The 18,616-nt window shown below is 40.8% G+C and overlaps 1 protein-coding gene and 1 pseudogene across 1 annotated transcript in view; both read left to right on the top strand.

The window, feature by feature from the left end:
• Positions 1-294: 294 nt before the first annotated feature.
• Positions 295-1,027, top strand: LOC112318654 (large ribosomal subunit protein uL30-like; annotated as a pseudogene).
• A 4,409-nt stretch (positions 1,028-5,436) lies between these two features.
• The window catches only part of ADAMTS20 (ADAM metallopeptidase with thrombospondin type 1 motif 20), a 158,820-nt gene continuing 145,640 nt past the window's right edge, over positions 5,437-18,616 (top strand). Inside the window, exons 1-2 of the mRNA XM_024575808.3 lie at positions 5,437-5,544; positions 6,108-6,451. Of these exons, the coding sequence (XP_024431576.2) occupies positions 5,454-5,544; positions 6,108-6,451 (435 nt within the window). The 5' untranslated portion in view covers positions 5,437-5,453. The remainder of the gene's footprint in view (positions 5,545-6,107; positions 6,452-18,616) is intronic.

The following is an 18,616-nucleotide window of genomic DNA, read 5'->3' on the forward strand; positions in this document are numbered from 1 at the left end:
CTTCCTCTCTTTCTTCTTCCCTTCCCCTCTCTCTAAAAATAAATAAATAAAATCTTTAAAAAAATTATAATGGCCCCAAATTTTGCAAATCTGATAAAAATAACAAACTCACAGTTCCAAAATACTCAAGGAACTCTATTCACAAGAAACAAGGGAAAATCATATCAAGTCCCACCATAAAAACAATTGCATAAAGCTAATCATGAAGAAGAGAAAAATCATATAAACAGTTTCAAGAAGAGATACCCTATGTACAGAAGATAAGAATGACAAATTTTCTTTTCTGCTGGAACCATGGAAGGGGCAGAAGAAAATAAGAAGAATGCTCTTGCTGTGCCAGAAACCCTTAAGAAAAAGCGAAGGAATTTTGCAGAGCTCAAGATCAAGCAGTTTGCACACAAGATGCTTCGAAAGGCAAGAAGGAAGCTTACCTATGAAAAAGCTAAGCACTATCACAAGGAATATAGACAGATGAGCAGAACTGAGATTCGAATGGCTAGGATGGCAAGAAAAGCTGTCAACTTCTATGTACTTGTGGAACCCAAATTAGCATTTGTCCAGGATCAGAGGTATCAGAGGTGTGCGCCCAAAGGTCCAAAAGGTGCTACAGCTTCTTTGCCTTTGCCAGATCTTCAACAGCACCTTCGTTAAGCTCAACAAGTCTTCAATTAACAAGCTGAGGATTGTGGAACCATATATTGCATGGGGGTATCCAAATCTGAAGTCAATAAATGAATTGATCTACAAACGTGGTTATGGCAAAATCAACAAAAAAACTAATTGTCCTGACAGATAATTCATTGATTGCTCGATCTCTTGGTAAATATGGCATCATCTGCATGGAGGATATGATTCATGAGATAAATACTGTTGGAAAATGCTTTAAAGAAGCAAACAGCTGTCTGTGGCCCTTCAAATTATATTCTCCCAAGGTAGGATGAAGAAAAAGACCACCCATTTTGTAGAAGGTGGAGATGCTGGTAACAGGGAAGACCAGATCAACAGGCTTATTAGAAGGATGAACTAAGGTACTGACCATGGTTATTTTTGTAATCTGGTCACTTAATAAACAGTGATTGCTTTAAAAAAAAAAAAGAATGACAAATTTTCTGTTAGAAAAAACTCAAGCAAGAGGGGGGTAAACTAAAATCTTTAAAGTATTAAAAGGAAAAAGAAAACAACCTCAACTTAGAATTCTATACCCAGAAAAAATAAATTTCAAAAATAAAAGTCAAATATTGAATTTTAAAAACATACAACAGTTGAAAGAACTCATCATCACCACACATATTATAAGAAATGTTAAAAGAAGCCTTGAAAGCAGAGGGAAAGTGTTACCAGATGGAAATAAGTTTAAATAAAACAACAACAATGCCATATAGGATTTATAACAGTCACAAAGATGAAATGCATAGTGACAATAGCACAAGGTTGGGAGAAAAGAAATCAAACTGTCACACTATCACTTGAAGGTAGACAGATAAGTTAAAGAATTATACTATAAATTCTAGGGTAACCACCTAGGTAACAGAATAGTTATAATTAACAAAGGAGATTAAACAGAATGGTAAAATACATTCAGTTAATCCAAAAGAAGACAAAAAAAAAAAAAAGAACAAACATAACAAATAGGAAAAATGTTAAATAAATAGCGAGATCATAGACTTGAATGTAAACATATTATTATATTAAATATAAATGGTATAGATAACCTAATTAAGACAGAGATGGTAAGATTGGCTGGCAATTTGGCCAATTCTCCTTGGTTATATATATTTCAATATCAGTACTTATTTATCCAATGAATGTTTAGTTTATTTCTGTTCAATGAAGATACAGCATTTGGAGCTGGGGACACCGCCTCACACGATCCTTACAACCTGGTGTTGAATGCAGATAAGTCAATAAAAAAAACAGAACAGAATTCTTGGGCAGATGAATTTGATTCTTTTCTGCATACCTGGAAACAGCAATGCTTTAAAAGTCCTTAACACAATGATCACAGAACCATTTAAATTACATTGTACCATTTAAATTACAATGAGGAATAATTTCCCACACCTGCTACAATATATGAAGGGTTTTCACTAAACAAATGACCGCTGTAATTCAGAGTGGAGCTGCATCTATGAGGTCTCCTGCCAGACCCACTCCTGTGCATTTATCATTTCCCAGTTCTCTCTCCCTATTAAGTCAGTGGGCCTCAACTTGGGCCAGTTTTGTTTCTAGGAGACATTTGACAATGTGAAAATGTTTTCAGTTATCACAACAGGGTAGGGTACCACTGGCATCAAGTGAGTGGAGGCCAGGGATGCTGCTTAACATCCTCCGTTGCATAGGGCAGTCCCCCATAACAACAAATCACCTACCTCAAAAAGTCAATATTGTGTCTTGTTTGAGAAACCCTGAACTTGGGTGACCAATTCATCTCTGTTTGTCCAGGATTTCCCAAGTTTTAACACTGAAAGGCTGGCATCTTAGGAAACTCTCTAGTCTCAGGTAAACAGTGAAGATTGATCATCCTATCTCCTACCTACTAATATTAGAAAAGCAGTCTGTATTCAAATAGTTGTTCCTTTTGGTATGAACATTCAGGCACTTATTGTAATATAATAACAATCATAATCAGTTGAATATGAATTGAGCACATATTTTTGTTCAGTATTATGCCAAGTATGTTACCGGCATGACCCCTTTGAATCACTTAACAATTGCATGAGATTAAATTATCACCTCCATTTACAATTGATAAAAGGTAAGCTTATAACATTTAGGTAAATTGTAGAATGTTACACAGCTGGTTAAGGTACACTTAAGATCTATCTTGTGTATAGTGACTACAGTGGCCATAGTACTGCTTTCCAAGATTTAAAATATTTTTTCTACACTGTGCCAACCTCATAGCGTAACTTGTATTTATAATGATTATTAGAATAATAAACCAAACAAGGTTACATTTTATATAAATATGGCTTTAATTTTCTGAGTTGCTGGTTACCATAGCATTGCATCAGATTTGAGCTTGCATGAAGAGTAGTCTTCTTTAAAAAAAAGTATAGAAATTAAAACCACAGAGACTTGAATCTAACAATATGTGATTTGAGAGAATTACTCAATCTCTCTTAGCACTATCGAGGAACGTGAAATTAAGTGGACTAATCTTTCTGAAGTCCGTGTATATAGTGCTTAGTCTATTAATAAAATTTCATAAGTGGTACCTATAAGGATCAATGTGAGGAAATTACCTGATGTAAATGACATAGGTTAGCTTCTTAATGACATTTTCATTGGTAGAGGATGAGAAAGGAAGAGGACAAAACATGTGACTATCCTGATGGTACAGTCTGACATAAAGAACAGGCGCTGGAGTCAGAGAGGGTTATGGAACTCCACCTTTGTTATTTAGACACTACGAGAAAATGTAAAATCTATTAAATGAGGGAAATAATGCTCTTCACTGAACATTGTAAAGATTGTAATGACATAGAATACACATCCCATACATTTTCCTGTTTTTTGGAAAAGGAAATAAACAGCTGTATTTTTAAACATTGTCTTCAAATAGTTCGCGAAGGCTGAAAATCAAATACTCCATTAGAAACACTACTCTGAGTGACATTCAGCAATGGAAATGAAATCTCTGTCTTGCAGCCAGCAGTCAGATAGCCAATTAAACAGGTGCAGTTCTATTGTCTGTTGTTTGCAAGAGGGAAGGCATGGCTCCTAACGTAAAGATGCATTCATAGCTGAAATGTAATTAAAATGACTAAGTTATAATGTACTGAAGGTAACCACTAAACAGACAGGTGTTGGTAAAGTCTGCTTTTGTTCTGTTTACAGCAACAATATGTTTAACTAGGAAAACACCAGTAGAAGTCTAATTCTGCGATGAATGAAATGACACTCGTAAAAAAGGTGTACAAAAGAAGGGGATTAATTGTAGGAGAATTACCATCCAAGCTGGGTAATTTGCTTGGCAAAAAGTAAGATGAAACTCTCCTTCTCTCTATAACGTTGTTCCACTTTTGTAGTGAACAACAGATGCACCAAGTGTGTGATGTAAAAGTAAGAGGCTTGTCACCAGAGGTCAATTCAAAGCAAACAGAAATTTCATTGTGGAGAGCTCACAGGAGGAAGGACAGCCAGGGACTAAACTGAGTATATTCCTTTGTGTTTGTGAAGATTTACCCATATGTCCCTTTACTTTGTCTTTTACATTCTTTCTCTCTCTGGGTTGAATTTCAAGACAACCTGGCTATTTCCTTCCCTTTTGTTTTCATACTGGTTTTAGAGAGAAGCAATTACAGAATCGAAAATCAAACAGGTGGATCTGGGAAATGAGCAAGTTCTGCAATGGTAATTGCTTTTCGCTGCCCCTGAGATCCACCCAATTTCGTAGACACAGGTGACACAACTGGATTCAGAGCTACAATAATTATTTTGGAAGGTAATTGTGGATACGAGGATATTATAAACAAAGAAAATACGATCAGTTAAAATAAAAGTAAAACCATCAGCGGAAAGCCTCACAAAAATATTGACTCACAGGCAGGGGCAGATTCAAGTTTTCTGGGGCTCGACGTTTATATAATTTGGGCCCCCTTTATATACCCATTAAATACAAACAATGCATATTAAAAGGACCGTTAGTTATTGGGCTTTGGAGAATCAGATCCTTTTCCTTTCGAATTTCTTTAGACAATTTCCAGAAACTCCCACCCAGAAGTGTTTGCTGATTGCAACCTCAGCTTGCCCTCAGCGCTGAACAACACTCTTAAACCCCCAACAACTCCTAGGATACACAGGGGCCCTTACGAATGAGGCCTGGCCTACGATAACTTTCCGCTGTAGCTTATTTTATCTTGTTTGAGAAGCTTGAAATTACCGTGAAACATAACTAACAGACACTTTCCATCTGATGCTTGTTACTTCATCATAAGAACTTCAAACCTCTCACACTTATCATCTGTGGACCTCGGCCACACCGCGTGCGGCTGGGAGCTGGGGGTGGGCTGCACGCCTGCGGGCGAGCCGGGGCCGCGCCTCCCGCCGATTGGTCGCGCCCTGGGGGCGGGCTCTCCCCCGCGCTGGCCCGGCTCTGGGTAGCTATATTGGCACCGTTTCTGCTGGGTCGAGTCGCTTCCTCGCGCGGAGCTGGACTGAAGCTGAGGGCTGCTGAGGGCGGTGCTGGCGCAGGAAGCGGAGCGAGGCTGCCAAGAGCGAGGAGGGGGCTTCGGGGCTGCAGTGCGATGAAGCAGCGGCTCAGGGAGCGGAGGCTGGCGGTGTGGCTGGACGGGCCGGGCCGGGGCCGGGGCTGCTGCTCCGGGGGCTGCTGAGGCGCCGCGGCGGCCAGCGCGGGGAGCAGCGGGCTAGAGGGAGGAGAGGCAGCCGAGCGCGCGGCCGGCCGGCCGGCTGGGATTGGCCTCCCGGGTTGGGATCTCCCTGGTGGAGCCATGCGGGTGGCCAAGTGGCTGACGGGGCTGCTCTACCAGCTCTCGCTCTTCATCACCAGGTCTTGGGAAGTTCACTTCCACCCCAGGCAAGGTAAGGTCCCCGCGGGGCGCCTGCAGCAGCGACGTGCGGGCTCGGGGCCCGAGTGGGACAGCCGGACGGAGTGGGGGAGTGAACGGCTCAGCCCATGGGGAACCCTGGCTCTGCAGGGGCTCCCGGTCTCCGGGATCGGTCATCCTCCCAAGCATCCCCAGCGGTTGCCGCTGCAGCGGGTCTCGGGGAATCCTGCTCTCGGGACCACGCGGTGGGGGCGCGTGGGGCAGGGTGGCGCGTGCGCTCGCAGGGCACGAGTTCGCGGCGGCGGGGCGGCGAAGAGGGGTGGGGGAAGGAGGTGGGCTGCTCAGGGCCGTGGGTGTCAGGGTCTTTAGTTGCGGAGGGTGGAGCAAGTGGGGGGGGGGTGTGGGAAAGCAGGCAGACACAGTCACAGAGCGCACGTGTGTGTGTGCGCGCGCGCTCGCCATCCTGTGTGCCTTCGTCGCTCCCCGGGGTGTACCGGGACCTGGGACCTTGGATCTTTTAACGTTCGGTTGAAGAAGTTTGGGGTTGGGAGCTGGAAACACATGGGGGACTCACTGGCCGTGTCGCTGTGGTTGCAGAAGCGCTGGTGAGGACATTGGCCTCGTACGAAGTGGTGACCCCCGCGCGGGTCAACGAGTTCGGCGAAGTGTTCCCGCAGAGCCACCACTTCAGTCGGAGGAAGCGCAGCTCTGAGGCGCTGGAGCCCACGCCGCTCAGGACCCACTACCGGATCAGTGCCTACGGGCAGCTCTTCCAGCTGAACCTGAGCGCGGACGCGGCCTTTCTGGCGGCGGGCTACACGGAGGTGCATTTGGGAGCCCCCGCGCGCGCGGCGCCCCCCGACCTGCGCCACTGCTTCTACCGCGGCCAGGTCAATGCTCGGGAGGACCACACAGCTGTCTTCAGCCTCTGTGGAGGCCTGGTAGGTACCCTCGGGTCCTTTGACATTTGCTGGGGATCCACTCGAGGTTCAGGCAGCCACCATACAATGGGTTTTTCCGAGTTGGTAGGTGGTGACCCCAGAGGCCAGAGTGGGTCACCACAGGGATTAACACCTAGATGAACCCAAACCAGAGCAGAGGCCACTCCTTCCTGCAGTGAAAGGGGTTGGGAAGAAAAGCGTGTCTACCTGCTGGGCAAAATGGATTCTACTGTGAAAAGCTGAGAGACTCTTGAAAGTGTGAGACAGAGGCTGGGTTGGCGAGTCAGGGGGTGGCCCCATGGCTTCTGCTACAAGTGAAGTGTGGTTTCACTCACATCTATTCCCGACCATCTGTTGAGGCAGAGCCCCTGCATTTACTTAAATGTTTCTTAAATTTAGGATGGCAGAAGGAAAAGGATGAATATACCTATAATGAGAGGTTTGAAAGGAAGAGTTGGTTTTCAATAGTATGTGGATGGTCATTAATCCGTGAAGTACAGAAGACGAAAGGGGCTGAATCTGCCTGTTTAAAATGCATTTAAAACACGTAAAGTTATCCACAATGGCCTGATGCCAGCGAACGGTCATTAGAGTGACAGGAGTAAAAGATGAGGACTTTGTCAAATACAAAAACAACCAGCCTCATCGTGGAGAGAGGAAATTAAATGAAACACATAGAACACAGTATTTTGTTCTCTAAAACAGGTTTTAAATCTTTTTTGCCTTGAATTTCTTTAGCAGTGTTCTCTAAATTTTTCTAAAATAACTCGTATGTTATTTTACACACTTAAAATTATCAAATTGCCTCAATTTTTTAAAAAAGATTTTATTGTTTTTAGAGAGAGGGGAAGGGAGGAAGAAAGAGGGAAACATCAATGTGTGGTTGTCTCTCGCTCACCCCCTACTGGGAACCTGACCAACAACCCAGTCATGTGTCTTGACTGGGAATCGAACCTGTGATCCTTTTGTTCACAGGCTGGCACTCAATCCACTGTGCTACACCAGCCAGGGCTAATTGACTTCCTTTTGAATACTAACAGTAATAAAAAAAATGTTACAACTATTACAATTTGTGGTGCCATGCTGTATATTTCTTTAATGCATTAAATATCTATTGGGGTGGGGTGTTTTTACTGCTATGCTCTTCCAGTGGTGATGACTCTAAAAGATCCAGAGAGCTACATCAACTCTAATGTAATATAAAAGTATCATTTTATTAGTAACAAAGTCACAATGTCTGTGGTTTTTCCTACAGTCATAACTGTAGGAAATGTTAATTACCAGAGGTTAGTGGAAATAAAGATATAACAGTTTCCTATCTGAGTTCGTGAAACCCAAGGTAGATAACACTTCTATTAAAATATATACACTCACTTCATCATTAACTCCTCTGATAAATACATGTTCAAGCAGAGATAACAACTAGGACTTTGGTTACAGGATTCTAGTGTTCATCTCAAGTAGTTAGCCTTTTTTTTTTTTTGAAAAATTAAAGTAGTTATAGAACATTGACACTGTTTATTCTTTGATTAAATAAAAATAAATGATAACAGTTCTCACCAGGGCACGTATTATACTTTATCGCAGATTAATTGATGTAAGATGTCTTCCTGGATATGAATATTGATCATTACTAAATAAAATTGGAAAGTTTCTTTGGTCTTTTTCATGCTGTTACCTTGAGCTATATTTACACAAAATGGCTTTACACTTTTCTTTCTGTTGTGGGTAAGTACAAAATACTTGCAACATCAGAACGGCAGAAACACACTAATATTTAAATGGTCACCTACACATCAAAAGGAAGAAAGTTACTGTCTTTTCTAGAACCTTTCTAAATAATGTTTAATTTGTCTGGAAAATTCTATATTTACTACCACAAATTTGTCATGGTCAATTTTTTAATTGAAATTTGGGGGGCCACAGTGGTTAATAAAGCCATACAAGTTTGAAGTGTACAATTCCATATTGCATGATCTGCACACTGCATCCTGTGCTTGCCCCCCAAAGTCAAGTCTCTTCTTACCACCACTGATCCCCCCTTTGACCTCTTTCACCAGTCCCACCACTCTTCCCTTTGGCAATCAATCACTATACTTTTGTCTGTATCTGCATTGGGTTTTTTTTTTTTTTTCCTTAATCCCTTTACATTTTTTCACCCAGCTCTCTTCCCTCTGAAAGCCATCAGTCTGTTCTCTGTATCTGTGATCCAATTTCTATTTTGTGTGTTAATTTTTTTATTAGATTCCACATATAAGTAAAATCATGTGGTATTTGCCTTTGTCTAACTGGCTTATTTAACTTAGCATAATGTAGGTCCATGTTTTCGCAAAAGGTAAGATTTCCTTCTTTTTTATGGCCAAGTAATAACCCATTGTGTAAATGTATCACAACTTTTTAATTCACTCATCTACTGATGGGCACTTGGGCAGCTTTCAAATCTTGACTATTGTAAATAATGCTGCAATGAACATAAGGGTGCATATATTTTTTTGAATTAGCGTTTCAGGTTTTTTCAGATATATTCCCAGAAGTGGAATTTTGCTGGGAGTATATATTCCCAAAAGTGGAAAAGGCAGTTCCACGTTTAATTTTTTTTATGAGGAATCTTCAAACTGTTTTCCTCAGTGGCTGCACCAATCTGCATTCCTATCGACAGTGCAGGAGAGTTTCCTTTTCCCCACATCCTCACCAAAAGCCAACATTTCTTTATTGATTATTGATGATAGCCATTCTGACAGGTGTGATTTTAATTGGCATCTCTCTGATAGTTAGTGACATTGAGCATTTGTTCATATGTCTACTGCCCATCTGTATGTCCTTTTTGAATAAGTGTTTATTCAGGTAATTTGCCCATTTTTTAATTGGATTGTTTATTTTCTTGGTGTTGAGTTGTATAAGGTCTTTACAAATTTTGGAAATTAACCCCTTATCAGATATATCATTGAGAAATACGTTCTCTTTCTGGTAGTTCATTATTGGTGTATAAAAATGGCACCAATTTCTGAATATTAATTTTGTATTCAGATAATTTACTGAATTTATCAGTTCTAGTAATTTTTTTATGGAGTCTTCGGATTTTCTGTATACAATAATGTCATCTGCAAATAATGACAGTTTTACTTCTTTTCTAACTTGGGTACCTTTTATTTTTTTTCTTGTTTGATTGCTGTGGCTAGGACTTCTAGTACTATGTTGAATAAGAGTGGCAAAAATGGATGTCCCTGTTTTGTTCTTGATCGTAAAGGGAACATTTTTAGTTTTTGCCCATTCAGTATGATGTTGGCTTTGGGTTTGTATTTTGTGGCTTTTGTTACATTGAGGTATGTTCCCTGTATTACCACTTTGAGATTTTTAAAAAATCATAAATGGGTGCTAGATTTCATCAAATGCTTTTTCTACATCTATTGATATGATTATGTGATTTTTACCCTTCATTTTGTTTATGTGATGTATCATGTTTATTGATTTGCAAATATTATACCACCCTTGTATCCCCCAAATAAACCCCACTTGATCATGGTGTATGATCTTTTTAATGTATTGCTGGATCCAGTTTACCAATAATTTGTTGAGGATTTTAGCATCTATGTTCATGAGGAATATTGGCCTATAATTTTTTTTCCCTGAGTGTCTTTATCTGGCTTTGGAATTAGAATAATGCTGGCCTCATAAAATGAGCTTGGGAGTCTCCCCTTCTCTTAAATTTTTTGGACTAGTTTGAGACAGGTGGGTGTTAGTTCTTTGAATGTTTGGTAAAATTTATCTAGGAAGTCATTCAGTCAAGCACTTGTATTTGTTGGGATTTTTTGGATTATTTCTTCAATTTCATTAGTAATTGATCTATTCATATTTTCTGATTCGTCCTGATTCAATTTTGGAAAATTGTATGTTTTCTAGTAATTTATCCATTTTGCCCAGTTTGTCCAATTTGTTGGCATGTAATTGTTCATAATATTTTCTTTGTTTTGGTATTTCTATTGTCTGTTGTCCCTTCTTTTCTGTTTTTATTTTTGTCCTCACTTTTTCTCTGAGTCTGGTAAAGGTTCATCAGTCTTCTTTATCTTTTCCAATAACCAGCTCTTGGTTTCATTGATCTTTCGTGTTGGTTTTTTTTAAGTCTCTATGTCCTTTCTTTCCACTCTAATCTTATTATTTCCTTCCTTCTACTCAGTGTAGGCTTTGTTTGTTCTTTTTCTAGTTCTTTTTAGTGTAGAGTTAGATTGTTTGAGATTTTTCCTGCTTTTGGAGGTTGGCTGTAATTCTATGGATTTCTCTCTTAGCACTGCTTTCACTGTGTCCCACGGATACTGGTTGTTGCGTTCTTATTTTCTTTCGTCTCAAAGGTAACTTGTGATTTCTTCCTTAATCTCATTGTTAATCCTTCATTATTTTGTTGCATGTTATTTAACCTCCATATGTTTGAGTGCTTTGTCAAAAATTATATTTTTGGTTTCATACCATTGTGGTTGGAGAATATGCTTGACATGATTTCAGTCTCCTTGAATTTATTAAGACTTGTTTTGTGTCCTAACATGCTCTATCCTAGAGAATGTTCCATGTGCACTTGAAAAGAACACACATTCTGTTTGAGGATGCAATGTTCTGTAAATATCAAGTAAATCTGTCTGGTGCAGTGTGTCATTTAAGGCTGCTGTTGCTTTGTTGATTTTATTTTTCTTTCCAGGGGGTTTCTGGAAGAGCTATCTGTTGATGTCAGTGGGGTGTTAAAAATTTTCCTATTCTGACTGTATTACTGTTGATCTCTCCCTTTGTGTTCACCAAGATTTTCTTTTTATGTTTAGGTGCTCCTTTGTTGGGTATGGATATGTTTACAAGGTTTATATTCTCTTGTTGGGTCAATCCCTTAAGTATTATACAGTATTAAGTATTATACAGTATTATTCTTCTTTGTCTCTTAGGATAGCCTTTGTTTTGAAGTCTGCTTTTCCTGATATAACTATTGTTACCCCAGCTTTTCTTCAGTTTCCATTTTCATGGAGTATCTTTTCCATTCTTGCACTTTCAGTCTGCGTGTATCATTTGCTCCGAGGTGGGTCTCTTGTAGACAGCATATACCTGGGTCAGGTTTTCTTATCCATTCAGTTACCCTCTGTCTTTTGATTGGAGCACTTAATTTGTTTACATTTAAAGTTATTGATAGTTACTGATTTATTGCCATTTTATTTTTATCCTAATATTCTATTTCTTTTCTTTCTTCTTAATGAAGGCCCTTTAATATTTCCTGCAATACTGTTTTGGTGTAAATGAACATTTTATTTATTTATTTTTAGAGAGAGGAGAACGGAGGGAGAAAGAGAGGGAGCGAACAATCAGTGTGAGAGAGGAACACCGATCAATTGCCTCTCAGACATGCCCTGACCGGGGATTGAACCTGCCACCCCAGTATGTACCTTGACTAGGAATCGAACTGGTGACCTTTCCCTCTGCAGGACAATGCCCAACCAACTGAGCCACACCAGTCAGGGCCCTTTAGCTTTTTTGTTTGTTTGGGAAGCTCTTTATTTTGTCTTCAGTTTGAAATTATAGCCTTTCTGGATAGAGTACCATATTTTTCAGACTATAAGACGCACCAGACCATAAGAGGTACCTAGGTTTTGGAGGAGGAAAATAGGAAATAAAACCCTGCTCCACCACCACCCCCACCCTCCCAGCGAGCCAGGTAAGCTACATTTGGACTATAAGACGCACCCCCATTTTCTTCCCAAATTGTGGGGAGGAAGTGCTTCTTATAGTCCGAAAAATACAGTAATATTGGTTGTAGATCCTTGCTTTTCATCACTTTGAATATTTCATACCAATCCCTTTTGGCCTGAACTGTTTTTGTTGAGAAGTCAACTGACAGACTTATGGGATCTTCCTTGTAGTTAACTAATTTTCTCTTGCTACTTTTAAGTTTCTCTCTTTATTTCTAACTTTTGACATTTTAATTATGATGTGTTTTGGTGTGAGCCTTTTTAGGTTCATCTTGACAGGATTTCTGTGCTTCCTGGACTTGTATGTCTTTTTCCTTCACTGGGTTATGGAAGTTTTCCTCCATTATTTCTTCAAACAGTTTCTTGATCCCTTGCTCGGTTTCTTCTCCTTCTGCTACCTCTATGCCATTGTTAGGCTTGATGTTGTTCCAGAAGTCCCTTAGCTTTCCTTCATTTAAAAAAATTCTTTTTGTTGCTCTCCTTGAGTGTTTTCTATTATCTGGTCACTTAAATCACCAATTTGATCCTTTGCTTCATCTAACCTGCTATTGATTCCTTTTAGCTTATTCTTCATTTCAGATAGTGTATTCTGAATTTCTGACTGGTTCTTTTTATGGTTTCTATGTCCTTTTTAATGGTTACTACCTCTGTTTGATTTCTCACTGAGATCATCCATTCTTTTTTTTTTTCTTCCTAATTTTTTTATTCTTGTTCAAGTACAGTTGTCTGTATTCTCCCCCCCACAACTCCCCCCCAACCCTGGCCATCCTCACCTCCCTCCTCTGATTCCATGCCCCCACCTTGGTTTTGTCCATGTGTCCTTTATAGTTGTTCCTGAAAACCCTTTCCCCCTTTTACCCCATTATACCCTCTCACCTCCCCTATGGTTACTGTCAGTTTGTTCTTAATTTCAATCTCTCTGGTTATATTTTGCGTGCTCTCTTCTTTTGTTGACTAGGTTCCACTTAAAAGTGAGATCATATGATATTTGTCATTCACTGCCTGGCTTATTTCACTTAGCATAATGCTCTTTAGTTCCATCCATGCTGTCACAAAGGGTAGGAGCTCCTTTCTTTCTGCTGCGTAGTATTCCATCATGTAAATGTACCATAGTTTTTTATCCATTCATTTACTGATAGGCACTTAGGCTGCTTCCAGGACTTGGCTATTGTAAATTGTGCTGCTATGAACATTGGGATGCATAGGTTCTTTTGGATTGGTGTTTCAGGGTTCTTAGGATATAATCCCAGCAATGGAATTGTCAGGTCAAAAGGCAGTTCCATTTTTAGTTTTCTGAGGAAATTCCATAATGTTTTCCATAGTGGGTACACCAGTCTGCATTCCCATGAACGGTGCACTAGGGTTCCCTTTCTCCACATCCTCTCCAACACTTGTTTGTTGATTTGTTTATGATGGCCATTCTGACTGGTGTGAGGTGGTATCTCATTGTGGTTTTAATTTGCATGAGATCATCCATTCTTCCCCTAAGGTCTTTGGGCATCTTTATAACCATTGTTTTAGACTTGCATCTGGTATCTTGGTTTCTTCCATTTCATTTAGTTCTTTTCCTGAGGATTTCTCTTGTTCTTTCATTCGGGGCATAGTTCTTTGTCTCCCCATCTTGTCTGCCTTTTTGTGTTTGTATGTGTTAGGTAGATCTGCTATGACTCCCGAACTTGTTATGATGGCTGAATGATATAGAGGTCTTGTGGGTCTCAGTGATGCAGTCTTCTAGATCACCTGAGCTAGGTACTATAGGAATGTTTCTTGTGTGGGTTATGTGTGCCCTTCCATTGTAGTTGGCTCTGGAATGCTGTTGGCCTGTTTGTGGATGGAGTTAACCCTCAGGCTGGCTTACTATAAGGATGGACCTCGATCATTGTGTTAAGGAGACACTCGCTGAGGCCTACCAGAATCCCCCTTTGGGTATGCTGCTTGTGTGGATAGTTGGTTTGAGCTCTGGTGTTGTCTGAAGCCCACCATTGGTTGAGTTGGTTCTGGGTACACTTGTGTGTGGTTCCAGTACAGGTCAATATCAGCCATTGTGTATAATTGGCCTGGAGCTGCCTGTCTGGATCTACCATTCTATTCACTGTTTGTGTCTACTTCTGCTGGGCTTGGGTGTGCTTGGGAGTGGCTAATCTATGTACAAGAGTCAGCTTCCTCCAGCTCTGACCTGGGGACAGATCAGTAAAAGGTCCAAGTCTTCCTGAGGTCTCCTTCCACTTGTCGGCTACTCCACAACCCCCTGAGTTTGCTAGGACTTCCTTCAGAGCCTTCCAAAGAAACCTGTAGAGTGGACCCAGACTCCACTGTGCATTGTGGAAGGGCTGTGACCGGAGTAGGGAGGATGGGGCTAGTGGGTTCCCTACTTGAGGGCTGGGTGGTCAGGTACACAGTGGGGGGAAAATGCCCCTACTCTAGAGCCATACCACTCAGTGTCTGCCAGAATTTCCAACTCTAGCTCCCCCAGGAGGAGTATACTGTAGGTTCAGTTTGGATGTCTCCACTCCAGGAGCAAGTTCAGCAAGGCGAGCCACCCAGACTTGGGAGGACAGATCAAAAGAATATCCTGCTGGGAGTGGTGCTGGCCATCCTGCAGGATGGAGGCAAGCACTTTGCCTTTTCCCTGCTCCACAGCCACACAACCCAGTGCCTAACCCAGTGCCCATCAAGTCCCAGACAGGAGCCTCTGAGAGACCTTTGTGCTGTGAAGTTCCCAGCTCTGAGCAGCACTACCCACCCCTTACCCATCACCCCGCCCAGCAGAACTGATCTCAGCAGGGCAGGGCCACTGGGACTTGGGAGGACAGATCAAAACAGTCTCCCACAGGAGGTGGTGACAACCAAGCCTGAAAGAGGGGGGCAAAACTGGCCCCCATTCCAAAGCCAAGCAGCTCATTGACTGACTGTCTGCCTGGAGATTCTATAGAAAGAGAGCACCAAAGGTCCATGTTCGGTGCAGCCAACAGACCTTTCTGCAGGACTTGAACTTGGCAGGGCTGTGTCTCCAATAGTTGGAGATATGGGCTGCTGCTGTAAGAATAGGAGTGCTTGTCCCTGGGAAGATGATGCCTGAGGGTGGTGTGACATAGTTACTCCGGGCTGGGACCTCCATAGCTGACCATTCAGATTTCTCCTCAGGGGTGCAGCACCTAGATCTTCTCTTCATGACTCCCACATGCCCCCTGAGTCATCTTCCCTCTACAAGAGTCCCAGGAGAGAGTCAGGGAGTGAGATCCTGTGCATTGGCCCTTTTAAGAGAGCACCTGGTTTTCTAGTAGACTCCTTCCTCTTCCTGGCAGACAGAGTTCTTGTTGATTTTCACTGCTAGATGCTACACACTCCTCCTCCTGGCCCTGGTGAACTGGGTTGGGAGTCCCATGATGAGACTGAGACCCCATGCTCTTCAGGGGGAGCCTTTGCAGCTGAGATATCCCTCCGGCTTCTCAGCACTGCATGTGGTTGCAGGGGCCAGCACTCTGTGTCTCCACCCTTCTTACCAGTCACTATGTGGCTTCTTCTGTAAATCCTTGGTTATGATATTCCTGTTTAACTGTCCCTCAGTTGGTTATCAGGTTGATTGACCTATAATTTAGTTGTAAGTCCAGTTTGGTGCCATAAGGAGGTGAGTATATCTTCCACCTACTCTCTAGCCATCTTGGAATCTCAGTATGTTTTCTTGATTTAGAATTTTGCAGTATGGAAAAACATTCCAGGTGGGAAGCATTATTAGGAGTGATGTTTCTGCTCATGTTGATTCATAATGTTGGCGTAGTTCACATGATTATTCAATATCCCCTTTTGAAATCAGAAAACAGTTGGAAATATTTAAGTCTTAACAGGAGTTTATTCTATCTTGTCACTGTCAATTTGGATATAGTGGCCTAAGTTATTATGCATAATCTGATTCATATATGTACTTTGCTTGTGAGATACTTATTGATATATCAGAATTTACTTTGATTTAACATTTAAAAAAACATTTTCATACTTATGTAATTCAATTTTACCTTAATTTCTTTATATTTGTAAGACTATGTTGGGTACATCAGTCATAGTAGAGATAGAAAATTTCCAGTAATACAACAATAGTTAGAGGTGCCAGGATCTAAAAATATTTACTAGTGTGATTATGGCCAACTTTATAATAGAAATTATTAATGAGATTCATGACATTACTTTGACCTTTCTCATATATATGTGTATATATGTATGTGTGTGTTTATGTATATTTGATTGTGTATTTTATTTCTACCCTGACTCTGTCAATAACTTTCTATTAATAGTTTCATCAAATAGAAGAACTTTGGTAGATTCTAGAGTCCATTTTTTATTGTATCAGATTCCTCTTTTTAGTCTCAGAATAAGCTTTGGATGCTGATAAAGTTGTGGTACCCACAAGCTGGCCCAACTGAGTTGTTTGCAGATCAATCTTGATACAGTATCCTAAAGTCAGTAATGCTAACCTTTTTGCCCCGCTCCTGCTTGCTTTCCCACTTATCTTTGGGACTTTGTGTCTGTGACTGTGATGATCTAACTTTGACCTCTGTCAGTCCATTACACCCTAAGGTTGGTGTTTACAGAAGGATTTTTAGAGTAAGTATTATTAACTTAGAGAGGTTTCCTTTTTTTTTCCCTGCAGTTGCTCTTTGCCTTACTTTACTTTGGTTTTTAGGCATGAATAGATGTTGTACTTGATCAAATGCTTTTCCCGAGTATGTTGAAATTATCTTGTGATTTCCTTACTGTTTTATACTAATGTGTACACATTGCTGGACTTAAGCATACATTGACCATTGTTGAAAACTGTCCCATACAGGGCCATAAAGTGTTCTGAGATCTGTGTATGGGAGGAAGGTGGGAAAATCCTACTATCCTCCAGTTCCTCTAGTTTCTGATGTCCTTTGTGCCTTGGTCTCTTTGTGTCCTGCTACCAGCAGCTGAATTCTGGGTCTGAGAACTGTGACCTTTCTTCTTTGCCCAGTTTGGGCTCATTGACCCCCCTCTTCTCTTGGACTCTCACTGGTGTTGCATATCCCTCTGAGTTCTGGCTGCAACACTTGGATGATTTCTTGTCTGGCTGATGCATTCTTCATTGTGCAGCCCTGATACGTAAGTACCCTTTGGCTCCTATTGCAGCACCCTCCCCAAGTAGGGTGGTTTGGTGATGCTATTGGTAACCTTCTAGACCCCTCTGAGGGCCTGAAAGCCAAGGGGGAGTTGGTTCCTCCATTTACCAAACTCTGCCACAGTACACCTCTGTGTGTGTGTGTGTGTGTGTGTGTGTGTGTGTGTGTGTGTGTGTGTGTGTGTTGGGGACTCTTTCAGAGGGTCTCTTCCCTGAATTGCATCTGCTGAAACACTTCTTTTGGCCATCCCCTTCAACTGTCTAAATGCCTTCTGTCTCCAAGACCATAACCCCCCCAAGGAACGGCACAAATGCCTCTTTCCTACTGTTTCCTTTGCCTTCTTCACCCTTTTCTTCTGAATCCACTGAGTTTCTCTTTTACATCTCATTTACTGATTCATGCCCCTTCCAGTTTTCTACTTGAGGTAGCGTCCACCCTTCCTTTGTCTGGGGGCTGCTGAGAAATGTGACTTTTAGAGAAAAATAATACAAAACAAATTAATATTTTCAAAATGCCTCATTTCATACAACCACTTTAGAAAATTGATGCCACAACATATATATATAAAGATGCTCTTTAGTTGTTAATGATGCTTTGACTCCAAACGTGTGAACTAATGTTTTAATTTGTATATGGTTAATTTTTTCTACTTTTAGAATTCTTGGTATTTACATGTTTTTATCATTCATTAAATCACCAAACATAACTAATATTATTTAGTTTTCTTAAGTGCTTTGGGCCCAAGAATCGGAAGGGGCCAAGAGTCTGCCAGAAATCGTTTCATGTGTGTATAATGTTTGTTTTTTTTTAATCTCTATTTTTCTCATAAGTATTTATCACATAATTTAAATATTTTGAATAGAAATTTATTCACACATTTCTAAAATCTATAGTAGATATTAAAGTGGAGCTCAATCCTGGAATTACCTATAAGTAAAGTAATGGCTCATAAGACTTTGTTTTCAGTCCATTGATATACAGGGTCCAGCAGAAGTAACACCATTGAGTGTGGTGGGTGGGGTACGTGAATGTCCCACACGAGATGGACAGCAATTTGAACACTTCACCTAAAATGTCATATGGTGTGCTTGAGTGTGATATTGTTTTGTTACAGAATTACATGCTTCTGATTTTGTAATAAAGGATTTTATAATAAAAAAGGGGCATTATTTGTGCTGGACCCTGTGTATTGATACAGAATGTATAGTTATCAGGTCTTAATATTCCTGTATTCAACTATAAATTTCATTTTCATGGTTGTAGTATTGATCTTCTCATAGTGTTGGTATGCTCTTGCCAAAGTAAAGGATGGTATT

This window comes from Desmodus rotundus, chromosome 3 (genome assembly GCF_022682495.2).
Source record: "Desmodus rotundus isolate HL8 chromosome 3, HLdesRot8A.1, whole genome shotgun sequence".
In the NCBI taxonomy this organism is placed as follows: domain Eukaryota; kingdom Metazoa; phylum Chordata; class Mammalia; order Chiroptera; family Phyllostomidae; genus Desmodus; species Desmodus rotundus.